The 17,054-nt window shown below is 36.5% G+C and overlaps 1 protein-coding gene across 3 annotated transcripts in view; it reads right to left on the reverse strand.

Moving 5' to 3' along the window:
• Positions 1-17,054, reverse strand: part of ACSS3 (acyl-CoA synthetase short chain family member 3) — a 90,692-nt gene that overhangs the window by 26,384 nt on the left and 47,254 nt on the right. For all 3 annotated transcript variants that reach the window (XM_067289920.1, XM_067289919.1, XM_067289921.1), the window contains one exon: positions 11,344-11,447. In XM_067289920.1, the coding sequence (XP_067146021.1) occupies positions 11,344-11,447 (104 nt within the window). The remainder of the gene's footprint in view (positions 1-11,343; positions 11,448-17,054) is intronic.

The following is a 17,054-nucleotide window of genomic DNA, read 5'->3' on the forward strand; positions in this document are numbered from 1 at the left end:
AATCTGTTAGATACAGTAGCAAAGTTCTTGAACGGTGAGGTAATTATCATTTATTTTTCTGCCACCTGTCTGTATTCTTAATTCATCACTCTTTCGTATTAAACATTACGGACAACACAGAAAGTACTTAAGACTCTGAAAGATTCCACAGAAAATAGCCAAAAGGGACAAGGATGTGACAGCCATATCGATTTTCATTATTCATTATATTGCAATTAAAATGCACAACTGGAAACTCAGGCTGTTGTTTCATGGTTGACTCAAGCTGATTAAAGTGCAAACCTGTGCAGATCACTGACAAAAAGGGAGAGTCTCATTATCCCTCTACGCCTTGGCTGTGCATTCCCATCTTTCTTTTTGCCAGCATGAATACTCCCATGCGTTTACATGGAATTGCATGGAACTGATTTAGCCAGAAAACTCTAATTATTCATTCTTTTACTCAGGTTAGTTTTTGCCTAAATCAGTTCCCTGATCCTGCTCTCAGGCAGCCACACGCATGCTAGGATTGGCTTAAGATAAGGGGTACAAACTCCTTATAGTCAGAGATGAGGGATGAACATTCCAATCCCTCTTTCAGCAGTGGTTTGCACTTAGATAAGCTTTGACCAGTCACAAAACTATACACCCAGTTACACGCTGTCAAGCTATTAATCTCAGTATGCTTCATTTAAAAAAGGAAGAGTGTCCCAAGTATTTCCTCCTACACACACAGTTTGTCCATTTAGTCTAACCCATGGTTCAAGATACCACTTTACATTTTAAATGTCAAATGCAATACAGGTACACATTTAGAAGCTTTCATAAACCAGGACATACTTCTGATACACATCTTTAGTGACAATTAGCTTTCTCAAAGCTCACCTATGTAGTTTTTGTACTGATTTAACTTTATATCAGACTCTAACCTGCAGCTGTATCAATGAAAACCTCCCACCTCAGCTGAGACACAATTTTCGCAATATAAAATACTTTTATGTCAGTTCAATCTTTAAAATGGCATACCACATGATATTCAGTTTTGCTCTCAGCAAAATGTATTTGTTTTATATTAATAACATATATTCAGATTGATACAAAACCTACAGACAGGCACTCCCATATTACGATGCACGCGTACAGCACAGAGTATGGGAGCTTCAACCTCGTTTGTACAGTCGACGAATTATCACAAGATTAATATTAATTTGACTGTGGAGCCATATTAATACCTGTAGAACAACAGCTGCATAGAGCTATCCAGAAGCAAAGTATTTATCTCGTTTCTTGTGAATGTACAGAATCACTGGAAAATCATAAGATAAGCTATAGATATTAGAAAATCTGAAAACTTGTTTCTCAAAACAAAATCTATTTTGTGTATCCATAAAGTAATATATTTTCTTAAAGTACTTGGAGGTTCTATGGTTTTTTTTTAATTTGAAATCATATAACATACAAGCAATTATTTTAGTATTTTCTTACTGCTTCAAAGCACTTGCAATCATAATGCATCTATTACTATGAATACACATTTCACTTGTGAAGGCCACATACTTCCACATAACAGTTCTATTGCAATATTCAATCCATTGATTAAAAAAAAAAAAAAAAATCAAACACAACAAACAAATTGCCCCAAGGCCCCCTTTCACAATCCTATCCAAATACAGAAGATATTTACAAACTGTGCTGTGTGTGGTATCAACGCATACATACACTCAAGGCCTCTGAAGATTTCAAAGCACATCCAAATAAGATCTCCGGAATAAATGAATGAACTATAACTGTAATAAAGTTCTAATTAGTTTAGTTAAAGGGTGGTGGACCATGACAAATATTAAAATCAAAGAAGGAAATTAGTTTAGTCATTGTGTACTGGCAGGCTAATCACATAGCAGAAGTTTATGCATTCATTTTGTAAGCACACCAGGCTCCTTTGCCTCCAAATGGTAATTTATAACGTACATTTTATAAGTTGCCTGTAGCAAAATGACAACCAAGATAATCAGAGAGGAGAATGGAATGCTTTTTGGTCGTATTTTGAAGATTTCAGATGGCATATTTAAAGATGCATGAAGTTGGGCAATGCAGTGAATTATAATATATTTTCAAGCTGTAACTGCATACCAGATTTTTATTTTCTTTCTACCATAACATCATAACTGATAGGTGATGAAACAGTAAGACATAAATGGAGATTATAAAAAGTAATTACACATCTCATTGGTAACCATTTACTGTTTAATCATTTTGGCAAATGTTTCTATATTGTATGCATAGTAATATAGCCAAGATGGAAAAGACAGATAAAATTACTTCTGAACAATTCAAATAAATTTATCTGTATCAGGATTTAACATTTTAGAAACTCCTGTTCTCCTTCTCTGCCCTCACTGGTCAGCCTTAAATCTTGCAAAGGATTATTCCTTCCAGGCACTAGACCCATGCAGCTTAACACTAGCCTTCCTGTTCTCAAATCATCAGGAAAATCACCTACTTTACACTAATGAGGACTTTATTCTCTGAGCTCCAAAAAAGCAGTTGCCATGCAACAAGACTGAGATCAGCAACCTGTACCATTTTCACACACACACCAACTAGAGGTGCTGTCACAGCTTCTCTCCCTCACACAGCTGAGGCTGCATTACTTTTACCTAACACGCTAGATCGTAAAGGTGTCTCCCCTTCTTCTTCATTTGCCTATCCATTGCACAATAAACAGCTCACGGATGGGCTCCATAACTTAAGATTGCTTTACATTTCTTTTGTTTTCAATCATCAAAACTGCATAAATGAAATTTTAAAAAGGAGAAAAACATTTATAATACTTCATTCATATTAATGCATGTCCCTTGGCTGCATGTGGAAAGACAATCAGAAGTGATTAAGATTAATAAGCACTGAGAAACTGAAGCCAAATGGGAGCAGAAAAGCTTAATGCATGCTTTCTATCAATTCTATGTTAGAAAATGACAGTATAAATGAGACAGAATGGCTATGGAACAGTTGATACTGAATTTGTATCAACACAGAGGAGGTGTTTACCAGTGTGAGGAAAAAGGACAGAAGAGCCAGGAGGAAGAGAAAACCTTCCCAGCAACTTAAAAAGCAGAGGTGTATGCCTAACCATGTGCAAACTGTAATCACTTCCAAAAATAAAAGCACTTCATATTTTTTTTCAAGCCTCAATGCTCCTTCCATCATTGAACATTGCGATCTTTGCAACCTGGAGCATTTCCCAAAATGCACAGGAGAACTGATAGCTCTGTGAAATGCGCATCTGAAATAACCCTAAAAAGACAAACATTTTTGGTGGAGAAAATACATGCCATGCCTGGTGGGATGATGAAATAGGGCAAATGATGAACAGCACTGAAGAACATAATAAACTTATGCAGCTGTAATGATTCATTCCAAGTAGAAAAAGCTTGTAGAGTATATATATAATCCAAACATACATTTTTAGATGTCCAACAAACAAGCAAGCATTATATAATAATAACAAGAAATTTCTGTAAAAAAACATTTCTCAGCTAAGCAGATACAGCCTGAATTTCTGGATAACAATCCTCTATGCATGGAGGCATGCCTGAGAAATCCCATGAAAAATCAAGTTTAGAAGATGAGTATAGATGACTATAAGCCTGAAAGACTACAGAGGGCAACACAATCAGGGAAGCAACGTGACCCATTTTATTAAGGCATGCCATGAATCACGTATGATGGAGACGCTAAGCTTTGTTAGCAAGAGCATAGATACAACATTCTACCATTATATGAACTAGGATTACACCAATAAAACGCCTGGTTCTAAGTACTGATGGTCTCCAATTCTTAACTCTCTTTTCTACCTCCCTGGTAACAGGATGCTCTGAGTTGGGGTTTTCAAAGGGAACAGTTTTACCACATTTCCAAATAACTGCTCATTTAGAAAAATTCCATAGCTTTGCTGTTCCATTCACTAGCCCATATAAAGGCCCAGACTATTTTATACTGGAGCTAGGCTTAGGAAATTCTAATTCTGCAATTACAGCACATTTCTTGGATGTACATAGGGATTTAGGTCTCCCGTGATGAAGAGGGATAGGTTTCCCCACTCCTTCCCGACATCTGAGTGGTTAACATTACTGAAACACTGGGAAAGAGAGGCACCAACTGCTCTTCATCGGTTTAAGAGATTGACTGGCTCCTCCAAAATAAATTTAGCCCACATTACTTGGCTCTTTGGAGGGTGCGGGGGAAGCGTCAAATTCTAATTCAAAATCATAGTATGTTACTCCCTGAAGTTACATTAATCTGCCGTTAAAACAAAAATTGCAAGAACTGTCAATCTCCCAACCTCAAGAGCAAAAGCCATAACCAGAAGGCACCAGGAAAGAGCCCTCTGATTTTGACACGGGTTGACCAGACAGACAGGGTACACAACACATACAAGCTTTGTTCTTCTTCCTTTCTCTGAAGCAACTGGTAAAGGCCATTGTACAGAATGAGACAACCACACACTACTGAAAGGTCAATCTCTGCCTTGGCAATGCCTGTAGCCCCTATAGAAAAAAAAATCTCTGTATCTGTCTCTGTCTCTCTGTCTCTCTCTTTCCTCCAGTGACAAGCAAAACACTATTTGAAGTTGGTGTCTGGTCTTGAAATTGAATGAATGCAATGCAGACGAGCTATACTAATGACATGCTGTCAATTACTAAGCCGGATTACTAAGCAAAAACAATGGCTAAAACAATCTTTATGTTCACATCCTTAAAGGACAGAATGGGATCCCCTACGTAGAGACATGATAATGACCACTTCTCTCCTTTTCCTCTACATGAATATCTGTTGCAAATTCAGCTATCCAAAACATTATGCTGGCCTCTGCATTTCAGGGCTGCACAGCCACAGAATTTTCTGCAGAGTAGTTTCCACATTTTAAGAACTGTTCTGCAAAGTATCAGCATCCACTAAAAACAAAATATGGTTCCAGTCTTTATAGGATACAGCAGTCCTTAAAAAGCGTGAGCTAACCTACACTGAGGCACTATCTGATAATTTGAAACAACAGCTTGGACTCCGTAAGTGATCTGTTCCACCTCTTCCATCTCAGTTCCATAATTGCAGAATGGCATTTCTGGTACTTAAAAAAAAAATCCATGCATTGATTCTTTGATCCAAATGAAATGGCTACCCTTTGCTTAGCTTCCATTATCTGTTGTCTCTTGCTCTGCAAATTTCACCATCTGAAGGAATTCACTGGATCAGAACACATATTCTGTGGCATTTTGAACAGGGCAAAGCAGAAGATGACTGGAGAACAAAACCGGGAATTTAACTGCAGAACGGGGTGGGAGACAGAAGTCTAGACTGACGAGGTAACTCACCTAATGAACCGCCCTGCGGTGGAAATGTTGGAAGATTAGCTAACAGACTTCAGTTGCAGAAACCATCTTTCTGGCCACTCATGAGAAGATTTTGCACAACGTTGCCAAGACAACGCAATGGAAACTGAAGACTGGGGAGCAGATCACGCTGCGTGGAGACCACATTAATAAACTCTTCCTCATAAATGATTGTGGTAGGAAGTAATTCACTGAAATATATCACAGTGATTACGCTTACCTATGATTCATATTTTTTACACTGTATTCTACGAGACGAGCGTTTTGTTTCTATAGTCCTAATAATATATTTGTATATCCATGACTCCTGTATGGAATTACAATTCAGCATAATGCTAATAACATGTACTAATAAAAATAATACCAACATAGCATTTGCATGTTTTAGGGATAAGACACAGATAAGGAAAAAGAAAAGTTTTAAAGTGACAGAGTAAATTAATCCTGCTATAAAACTGTGGGAATTCCTAGCAGGGAATTTCACCACATTGTGCCAGAGTACCCAAGATCTTATTACACTCTGCGTACTATAACCACCTTTTTCAGCAGCCATAATGTAACAAGCAGAATGTGATTTTCATCCTAATACCTACTGCAGACACAGATTCACTACTGAAAAGACAGCTTATTTCCATGAACACAGAAAAGGTGCACAGTGTCCCTGTAGTTCTGTCCCTTACAGAGCTGACACTCAGATTAATTAGGGCAAATCACATAATGTAATACAATTATTATCCCCAACTTGAACTTCTTAAACCCTCACAGGCTCCATAACTTAGATTCCTATAGCAGAAGGAGGACACAACCACAAAACTGTACAGAAAGATGTGTTTTGACTAGTATTTTATGCATTTCAAATTTTATTTACTGGATTTTCAATTTCAGTTGTTTCACCTGAATTTTCCTATACATCCTGAAATAGAGAGTCTCCAAACATTTCTATTTATAAATACCAAGAGAAAAAAAAATCACTACTTCTTATATTTAATATGAAGAAATAGAAATGTTATTTGTTAAATTTTCCAAAATTGTCAAAAAAGATGTGGGAGAGTTTCATTTTATTTCTTTGTACTACAAAATACTGAATAGCTAACCTGAATGCAGAGGAGGATGTTTAACACAAGCTTTCATAGCCTTCATGCTTCATTTATCCCTTCACACCCTCAGTGCTATAACTAACTGTTTTTTTCTTCTAAAATCTAAAGCTAGCTCCGAAACAGGGTAACCCAAACTCACATGTCTTGGTGTATTGGGGCCTCTTCAGAGAACTTGACACAGCAGGTACAACCTAAACATCATGCAGGTTATTTCAAATATATTTGGCAAAGTGCCCTATGACTTACTTAGCTGGAAGACTTAAACATAAATACATTATCATTCCCTTAAAACATAACTACGCACAGAGACATAGAACAAGGCTCAAAATGTGCTTTTCTGTTTCCCTCCAGACACACTCAAAATATCACAAAACATATGTAAGTATGACAAGAAAGTTTATCTCTGAGCAAGAAAAGCTCTGCTTTCTAACACTGAATTTGCAATAGCTTCCTGGATGACTTGGGGCAAGACACCACTTTTTCTCAATTTAATATCTGCAAGACTGGAATAACACTTTACTTACTTCACAGGGGTATTAAAAGAATTAATTTGACTCTGTTTGCACAACCACTTTGAAGATGAAAATTGCTATTTAAAGGCTAAGTGTCATTTTCTTATAAATATGCAAAAACTGAACACCCGCACAAAACCAAAACAAGATTATCCCTTCCCTGTGCATAGACGTGCACAAGACTTGAAAGTACCATTCTTTCATCTATTGCCACATCTCTGAAGAAAACAGCAAGCGCATATCAGTCCTTAAGTCCTCAACTCCTACTTGCCACTTATTGATCCTGTGACATACATTTCACATCTTCTAAGACATGCTTACTGCATTTGTAACACAAATAAATAAAAATGCATTACTAATGAAGGAATACTGACAAAAATCAAAGTTGTAATCTCTGAGGCTTTCTGGGTGTAATGGCTTTGAAGTCTCCTAATGAAAGCTTTCTACTGTTTCAAAGTACTGTTTCAATTCACAGTGATTTCATATACTTCATAAATCTTCCGAAGACAACATGAGGAAAAAAAACCCTACCTACATTTCTTTGTCCATACTCATTCATTTCTAGTTTCAATATAAGGCAAAGGGGCCATGAGCTTTGAAGATACCTTATTAAACCTGAAGTGCTTTACATTCCCTTTTTTCTTTTTGCATTATCCTTTTTCATGGCAGCCTTTTATTTCCCTTCACTCATAATCATTTCTGCCTCTAAATAATAACCCAGTTGTTCCTCAGCTCTACAAAGTTGATCTCTTCCCTCCTTTTCTCTCAGTAATAAATAAAGCCATAGAAATTATCCAACCATACAAGAAATGCTAATTACCAAGATGCTAGATTCCCCTCCTTCATCTATTGTTTTAGCCTCAGCTGAAAGAGGTGATGACTAAGACAATTGCACAAGTAAGACATATAGTATTCAGGTAAATTAAAATGCCACCATTTCTCACAGTTTTACAAGGCTCCTGCTTTGGAAGAATACATACAAATATTAAATCTGGGAACAAGTAACAGTTTGCCAGATTATCAAAGGTCAAAAACATTTTCATATATAGAAGTAAATCAGTAGCTTTGAATCTTGGGAACAACAAAACAGCAGTTTAGAACCTCAGATAAAATTTAATTACAATAAAAGGCATTTCCTAAAATGCACTAGTTTTGTTATTTTGAACTAGAATAGGCTATAAAAAAATTCATTTAAAGAACTTATTAGCTCTATATGACGTTATAAAATAACTAATTGTTCAAATTGTCTTGTTAGACTTGACTAGAGGTCTTTTTTTTTGCTTTTAGCTGCAATTTTTTATTTTAGAAATAGTTGAAAACTTTTTCTTTCTGAGCCTCGGGATCCTCTATTCTGTCATCATTCACTAACCATGAATATTTCTAATATGAAGTTATAAACCTAGTTATCTATTTTATAAGATATTCTACATTCAGTACCTTATAGCTTTGACCTAACACAAGCCCTTTCTTGCCTCCGTCTCCCACATTTATTATATCTCCATAATGCTTCCTAAAGGACAAAACAGCGTATTATCAAATCCTACCTTCTCCATACTTACTCATGACATAGAAAAGAGGAGCTGTCTCTACTAGTGAAAAGTACATCTGAATTTGTCACTAGCTTCTAAAAATGAACAGTCACAAAGATGGCCAGACTCTTCTTGGTGGTGGTATATGACCAACAAGAGACAAGGTCCAAAAATTGCAACTTGAGAGGTTCAGACTGGACTTTAGGAAAAACTCTCATACTAGGAGGGCCATGCAGCACTGGGACAGGTTACTCAAGGAGGTTGTGGAATCATCAGAGGATTTCCAGACTCAGCTACATAAAGCCATCACTGTTGACAAGTGTCCTGCTTTGAGAGGGAGGGAGACTACAACATTTCTATGATTCAATAGCATCATTTCTGTGATTCAACAGCATCTACTTAACGGCTGCTAAAATCAAAACAGCCAGCAGCTTCAGTGGCTGTTTGAAGGGGTGGGAGCTACTGGACTAGTAAATTTTTGTAGAAAACCAAGGGAGACTAAGAGGGAAGTACAATTAGCAGTGTTTGACATTTCTGTTTCAGGATGGTGCTTTCTTTAGTTCAGCTGTGTTACCTTCCGTACCTCTAACTGTTTCTGGCAAAAGTTTCTTCTTCTGCAGCTGCTGCCCTCTAAAACAGCCCTTTTGCGTGCTTTTGCCTCATCAACTTTTCATCTATTTTAAAACACTTTAAAAGGATACCATTCCTCCCTAGCGCAAACATCAAATAGTGAAAGGAGGAGCGCAATATTAGTGTTATTTAGTTTGCAGGGGTTTCCACTGTAGCTATAAATTAACAGGAAATTAAAGATTAAAATGCAGCTCTTGTAAACACATCAGAAGAGAAATTTTTTCAGCTCCTTGCTGAATAAAGGCCCCAAAACAACTGAATTTTCACCTTACTAGATGGTCATTCATCTTACTAGATCATCAGTAGCTGTCATTAAACCACTTAAACCACATTTTTAAATGCATTAAAATGAACTTACTAGTATCTGCTTTATTATAACAAAATCATTTTATAATATCTATTATGTAATATCATGCTTCCAAGCTCAACATTTTCAATACTGATTTGAAGCACTTTCTGTAGGGTATAAAACAGGATCTAACTGAATATATTGTAAACCCATTACTGTTGGATTAAAAAGGCTTTTCTGACATGAAAACCCACTCTGAATAATATTTTACCAAGTGAAAGACACAGCTAAATGTGACAGAACTGCTTGTTTTTTCACAGCTAACGGGATACGTTTTGTACGCTGTTAACAAGGAGGTGACTGAACAGCAAAAGGGAAGGCTGCTTTCTTCTGCTGTTTTATCTGCTGTAGTCTGGGGCAAGTGAAGATTTTCTAAGGGAGGAAGAATCTCTTCTTCCTCTGAGCAGTCAAGCATGTTAATGTAAGGGAAGTTCTGGAATACAGGATGGTGCTGGGAGAAGTCCCAGCAGGCACACAGCCTGAAGTACAAATGCAGTTTGAAAGACTCTTCAGCAGAAGAGGAGCAGAAGGAGGCTTGCCTGTAACAAGTGAAGGACCTAAACCAAGCCTCAGAGAAGAGAGAAATGACTGGACTATCATAAGGACCCACCGCACCGTAGACTGTGTGGAGTTGGTGCAATCTGATAGCCCTTAGAAAGACTGAAAGTAAAGACTAACTCTGAAAGGGTAGGCAAGGAACAAAGAGGATGTTTGCTTCCAAGCATTTCCATTTTATCTCACTTACCAGATTTGACTGCTCTCTATTTAAAAAGTAAAAAAAAAAAAATTTTGCTTTTTAAAGTTTTAAAAGTTAAAATAATTCTAGTTTATTAGCTTGTATTCTACTAAAACAATCACTTTTTTCTTCTCCTTTCTTCCTTACCTCTTCCTCCTCATCCCCTGAAATTAAGTCTCTCTGACAGGGACTTTGATTCAGGTATATTTTTTCTTCGAGACTGAATGTCTTGCTTACATTCAATAATACACATTTCTACAATAATCACTCAAAAATAAAAGTGGGTCATCATTCTAATCAAATTATTTACCTCTCTTAGCACTGTATTTGAAATGGCCTTAGCTCATTAAGTCCTGCTACAATCTAGTTTAAGAGCATGTCATGAATATAAAATCAAGAATATAAAACATAGTGCACTCTGAGCTGGGCTCTTGGTCTTCTTTTGAAAGTCTCTCAAAGCACAGTCTGAGTACAATCACACACATGCTTGTTTAAAATGTCTGACCGACACTTGAGACATATCTGAATAAACATAGTAACATTAAGTCTTTGCACTAACTATACATTTCTTATCAAAGCTATAGACAATTACATATATATCTGCACCCACATAGATAGGTATAAAAACACACAGAATTACACACAGTAATATTGGTTACTGCCAGGTTATTGTCAGTACACAGACAAAGAAATTATCTGATCTTCTAAGCTTTTTCAGTTAAACTAACTGCTTGCTCTGCATCGCTGAGGCCTATTCTTGCCTACAGGCTTTGGGATCATAGTCGCATATGCAAATAAAATATAAAATTATGCCTGCAAAAATACAGAAATTACAATAATGATGCTGATTTTTATCACAAGCATCAGAAAATACCATTTTGTTTTTTTCTACATAGCTTTTAAAAATGCTGTGTTTTAAATATATCCTTAAGTCACTTTTCAAGCCACTTCCAAAAAAAAATTCTTCTTGCTTGAATTTTTATTTTCACACTTGGTCCTGTCTATTTAAATTAAGTTCACATTTATTGAAAAACAGACCACTACTACCTGCAGACTCAGGACAGAAGTCTGAAAATATTTCCTTTTTACTCTATTTCACAAACATATTTTAAAATACTCACCAGTCTGCCACCAGTGGTCTAAGACGGGTACCTTGAAGACTTTTTTTGACCATTCTAGTGTGTCCACATCACAGTGCTCACCAGCTACAAATAATGTTCTGAACCTTTATATAAAAACAAAAAAAGTACATCTTGATCTGGATCGAGAAAGGAAAATGGCATGAGAAAATAAATTCAATAAACATTTGTGGTCTGTGTCCCAGATGAAATAGAGAGAAAAGGGTGTTGGAAGGACTCTTACTCCTTGTACCTATTCATCCTACTGAGTAGCAGTTAGAATCTTAGCAATATTGATTTAGGCTTCTTGATACATCACGTAAAAGAAGCTTTCCTTTTAGAAAGCAAAGACCTTGGGAGACCTGTGGCATGAAATTGCCAATGGAAGGAAAGAATATTTAAATAGCTTGTACAAAGGAACTGGAACATCAGTTAAGCAAAGCATAAGTATCAAATACCAAAAAGGGGTCAGAAAAAGATATCAGAAAAAAGCAGTAAAGAAATAAACAAATAAAAAAACTTTTTATGGAAATACCTGTAGTATAACTTAGTTAGAAGTTGTTAATAACATTCCCCTTAAACTGATGTTAGTATTTTTCAAATTGTTAGTTATCTTTTTATAGATGTTTGGAAATGAGATCTGTGAACAACTAACGGGGGCTAAAGCCATTTTCCTAAGTAGAGCCAGGCTATATGAACAGATACATAAATATAGATATATACATACATATATACTTGTGTGTGTGTGTGTGTGTGTGTACACATATATATAATTTTATATTCTGAGAGATTATAAATCATTTCTATTTTCATGTAATCCTATTAGATAATGCTGATAACGCAACTGCATTTAGCAACTATGGGTCCCTGACGATACCATTATAATTCAGTTCATTTGACTGGATATTCTGCAGTCAGTTTTGGCAGAAAAAGATGCAACTTCTGGCAGTACCGACAGATGCAATCTGGATTTTTGTACCATTAAATTACACAGTGCTATATAACTGGGTATTAAACCCACACACAGTCTTTAACTTCATCAACTTCTGTCAGATGTTTTGTCACACTTTATCATCCTTCATTAAGCATTACAAACTCACTTCACACCCTGTTTAGTATGATAAGGTCTTTCATGTCAGCTGCAGCATTCTTAAATATTATTAGTAGTATTTAGAATCCAGACCTTATTTTGCATTACTGCATGCTGCTAAGGTTATGATCTAACACTTGCGCAGTACCTTTGTTCATATCTGTAGCAGATTTTTTGCACTTCTAATTTTCTAAGGAGCAACTTAAACCCTGTTATATTGCATATAACCTCATGGATACTCATGACACAGGTCAGACATCCTCACCAAATAAGAAGGTACTTAAGAAAAGAATCATTTATGATCTTGCCCGCACACCTCCAATAAAGAAATAAGCAATCCTTTTCAAGTAGAAACCGAGAACTTTGAATTCAGATTCACTAAGTAGAGATAAAAATAAATGACCAGCTGTGCCCAGATGCACCACTGGATTGATATTCAATACTGTGTCATTACCTTTAGGATTTGTGTTATAATAGCATAGTTTCTATGGGTAGCAAAGTATGGTATTCATCTCCCTTGGCTCTTGTTACCAGAAAAACGTCTACTCTGAACAAGTTCTCTAGGCTTCTATAATGCACAAAGACCAAGAGGCAACTTGAGAGTAATTTACCTTTAAGACTCCAAATAGGGTAAGGCTCATTTTTTACAATATGGAAAGGCAAACAAAACAAAACAAAATCCAAGATCCTACAGCAACAATAAATAACATGACTAAGCTACAATATGGAGACTTTGTTAAGTTATTGTTTAAAAAGTTAGTTATAGACACAGTGATTAACTTACTGCAATATAACTTGGAAGGGACGGTCTTGCATCTCAGAAAAAGGAAATCAAGAATGAAAGTTTGGGACATTCTTATTTTGCTGCACATATAAATGTGTTTCTATTTAAGCAAGATTTTAAAACAGAAAGTCATCATTTGGGAAATAAAATTTAATAGTGAGGGAAATTTAAGACATAAAATCTCTCTTTTATTTTTGTAGATAAGAACCTATACTTTAAAAAAAAAAATCACAACAGAAAACTGCAGCTCCTTCCTAGAAAGACTGGCATAGAATTCTGAAACACATCACAACAAGTCACATCAATGCCTATTTTTAACCAACAGGGACAATCCTGTCACAAAGAATAATGCGAATTCTAAATGCATAGTTAACATGCACATATGCCCCACACTCCAGACCAAAGAACCTGCTCCCCGCTTCTGCAGTATCCAGAGAGTGTGCTCAAGTCTTCCCTCTCCCAAACCCTCCATATTCACCATATGACACAGAGAAGACAGCACTGTCATTCTAACCAGAGAGGCAATTTAAAACCCCAAAAGACTGAGAGGAGAGGGAAGATGAGAAGTAAACATACATTCAGCCTCCATATCTGAAAAACTCTGTTTACCAGTAAATAACCTCTTTCTTTCTTCTTTGAGTGACAGTCCACAGGTATACCTGTTCTGCTAGTGACTAAACATTTCATAAACTGTCATGCAACCAGAAACACTCTGCCAAGTACTGCATCAATCCTCAAGGCTTCTGAGATGACATAATGTCTAATTAAGATATGAACGGAGCTTCAGGTCACCCAGCAACAGACCCTGGGATTAAAAGTATTCACCAAAATATCTCCTTGTTACAATCACAGCACGCTCTACCACAGCCAGATCAATTTCAGCAACATTTTGTTTCATTGTAAGTCTTGACACAGTCCATTAATTCTGAAGACAGCTGCTGTACAAAGGACTGGACTCCTGTCCTTTAGCAATGGACATGAACTGTGCTGATTTCTAAAAAGCTGTATACTTCTGGCTACAAAAAGCATTCTTAGATGCTGAGGGCATGAAACAGATTTCACTTCAGAGGCATGACATTCATAAAGAAAATTAGATTAATCTTTTCATGAAGATGAAATCCAGAAAACAATTTAGGAAATTATGATAGAAGACAGAGCAGTTAACCCACAGGTGTCAGAAATTAGTGATGGAAATGCAGAGATCAGCCCATGCAACTACAGAACTGGGAATGCCACTAAGAGGTAGCCTAGAGATTAATCTCTCCATTTCAAAGGCTTATCATTTGGAGATTACAGACTTCTCATAACAAGGCTGCCCAAGTCAAAAAGGATATATGGAATATTTTCACGTCACTCTTCTCCAGATGACAGGCAGTTCCTGCTACCGTAAAAGGCAGCCTCTCACAGCCTAAGGGCTAGTGACCTACTAACTGTATAGAGGCAAGGCAGGAGAGTATGAACAGTAAAGGTACAGCTCAAGACAACATTAGTAAAATACAGAATGAACTATCATGAAATACAGTAAACCATGTGCTCTAAAACTGAAAAGCAGCTTTTTTTACTGCAATGTTTGGCCTAGTGGTCAAAAATTTGATGAGAGATACTGAAGAGTTTAGTGTCTTTTAGATCCCTTTATTGATCTATAGTTAGAGTAAAGGCAAAGAAACATCCACAAGTAATAGAAGCAGATGGGAACTCTTATCAGCAAGGTGGGGAACCCGCCCTGGCTAAACATAATAACCTAAGAACAGTCTTATCTATGAACTAAGCAGAAGTTATTATGTCTACATCTATCACCATTACATCTTTGCTATAAGAAGATTAACTTATTGCACATCTAGAGTTATAAGCCAGTTCATTTACGAAAGATCTTGGAAAACGTTACCGTGTTGAACCTGAAGATGCAGATAAAAACTCCACTGTCTTAAGTTCAGAATAGATTTCAACCAACTCTCCTTTTTAATACTCCAAGAAAGAATCCATTTCAAGCCTTCTTGAACTAGATGGCAAGGATGCCCAGCAACTATAAGGTAACATACATCTTTGAAGGACTGGAGTCACCATGATTATGGGCTGGAAAACAGAATTCTAAAAGGTAAAAATAATTTTACCTCTGAAAGGTAAAAATAATTTCTAGAAGAATCACTAAATAGGGAGTAACTTGCTTTTAGCTGACAACTCAAAACTCTCTCATTGCTGTCAGAGCAGAATAGCTAACACGTGGAGATAAGGACTGCTTACTTTCCATTTCCTCATGGTGGAGAGAAGGCAAGGAACAAGCATACCTTTCAAAGGCACTAGAGAGGTCTTAAATACTCCAGTTTGAAGTCATATAACATATGTCCACCCACACAGTAGGGATGTGTTTGCAGACCACATCTAAGAACTGGATCTGCAGGCTAAAGAGCAATCCCATGTTGTGGGAAGGGACTAGCTCTTTGGCAAACTTACAGCACAAAATCATCAAAAAGAATCCAAGAGCAAAGTGCCATAGACCTAACAAAGCATAAGAACTGTGGAATTACCTTCTCCTATTAAACAGTATAAAGAGAGATATGATGATTTCGGCACAGTTATAAAAAGTCCACTGCGAAATTTTTTTAACATTCCACTTAAAACTTTATATGTCAATGTATCTATTATTGCAATCATCTACTACTGAAATGCAATTAATATGGAAGAAAGATCTTAAAACCTCCCTGTTGAATAAATATATCCTAAGCTGTTATTCCAAAAACCTACAATCCTAACATAAAGTTCAGTGCAATCAAGCTTCTAGGTCCTATTCAAGAGTCTAAGGGAATGGACTTGATTTGGGTGTTACTCCAAGTACAAAAGAAACCACACCTCCAAACCATTGCCCAAAAGCAGAGTGTTCACATGGGTAATAATCCGAGCTACACTTTTCTGGATTAAACAAACATAGAACTATTTTTAATTCTAGAATGCACACACCATCTTTTCCTGACAAAGAAAAGCTGTGTCTGCATCATGCTAAATAAGCTTTTTTTCTGAAAGAACAATGAGGAAAGTTCACTTCTACTTCTTAACATAAACTGGAAATAAAGAATTCTTACTAATTCTTAATGCAGCTAGAGACTGCAGATATTAAAACCTGTAAAAATGTTCTTAAAAAAAAAAAAAACTTGAATGTTTTGAGATCATATAATTTTCTTCCATTGGTTTCTTTGCTTGTTCTCCTCCCTGAATTAATTCTACCTTGGTCAAGAGGATCCAAGCATTGGAGGGTTGTGTGACAGAGTCAGAGAGATGAAGCACACACCAGCAGCTACAGATCACTCATCCTGCAGGCAAAGGGGAGCTCCACAAAGGATCTCGGTGAACTCTGCTCAGGATTCCAGTAGGAATGGCCAGAAATGATCTACAGCAGCACAGAGCAGGGGGTAACAGACAAGACTGCAAAATGCACTTCAATCTTCCTAAATTCTGACTCTCAATCACATCCTCTAGCAGCATGTGCAAGACAGATTATAAATTAGGTGAGAAAGTATTTCTTTCTAGCAGTTTTGAATTTGCTACTTTAATTTCATATCCTCCTATTCCTGTGTGACAGGATAGAAAATAGAAGTTACTAATCCATTTCATACTCATTACTTCTGCGCATTTTTAATGTAGTGTCATATTTCTTTCTAGAGTAAGCACATCAATATGTATTACACATATACACTATTCTACACTAACTGTGTATTACAGGGATTGTGCTGCAGTCCTATACTTCAATTCCAAGCTACTGGGTAGATCTTAGACTGCACAAAGCACAGTAACTTTAATTTTACACAGATACATAAATTGCTGTCCTTCCAAACTGTGCTTCAAATC

Source organism: Apteryx mantelli, chromosome 1 (genome assembly GCF_036417845.1).
Source record: "Apteryx mantelli isolate bAptMan1 chromosome 1, bAptMan1.hap1, whole genome shotgun sequence".
Taxonomy (NCBI): Eukaryota; Metazoa; Chordata; class Aves; order Apterygiformes; family Apterygidae; genus Apteryx; species Apteryx mantelli.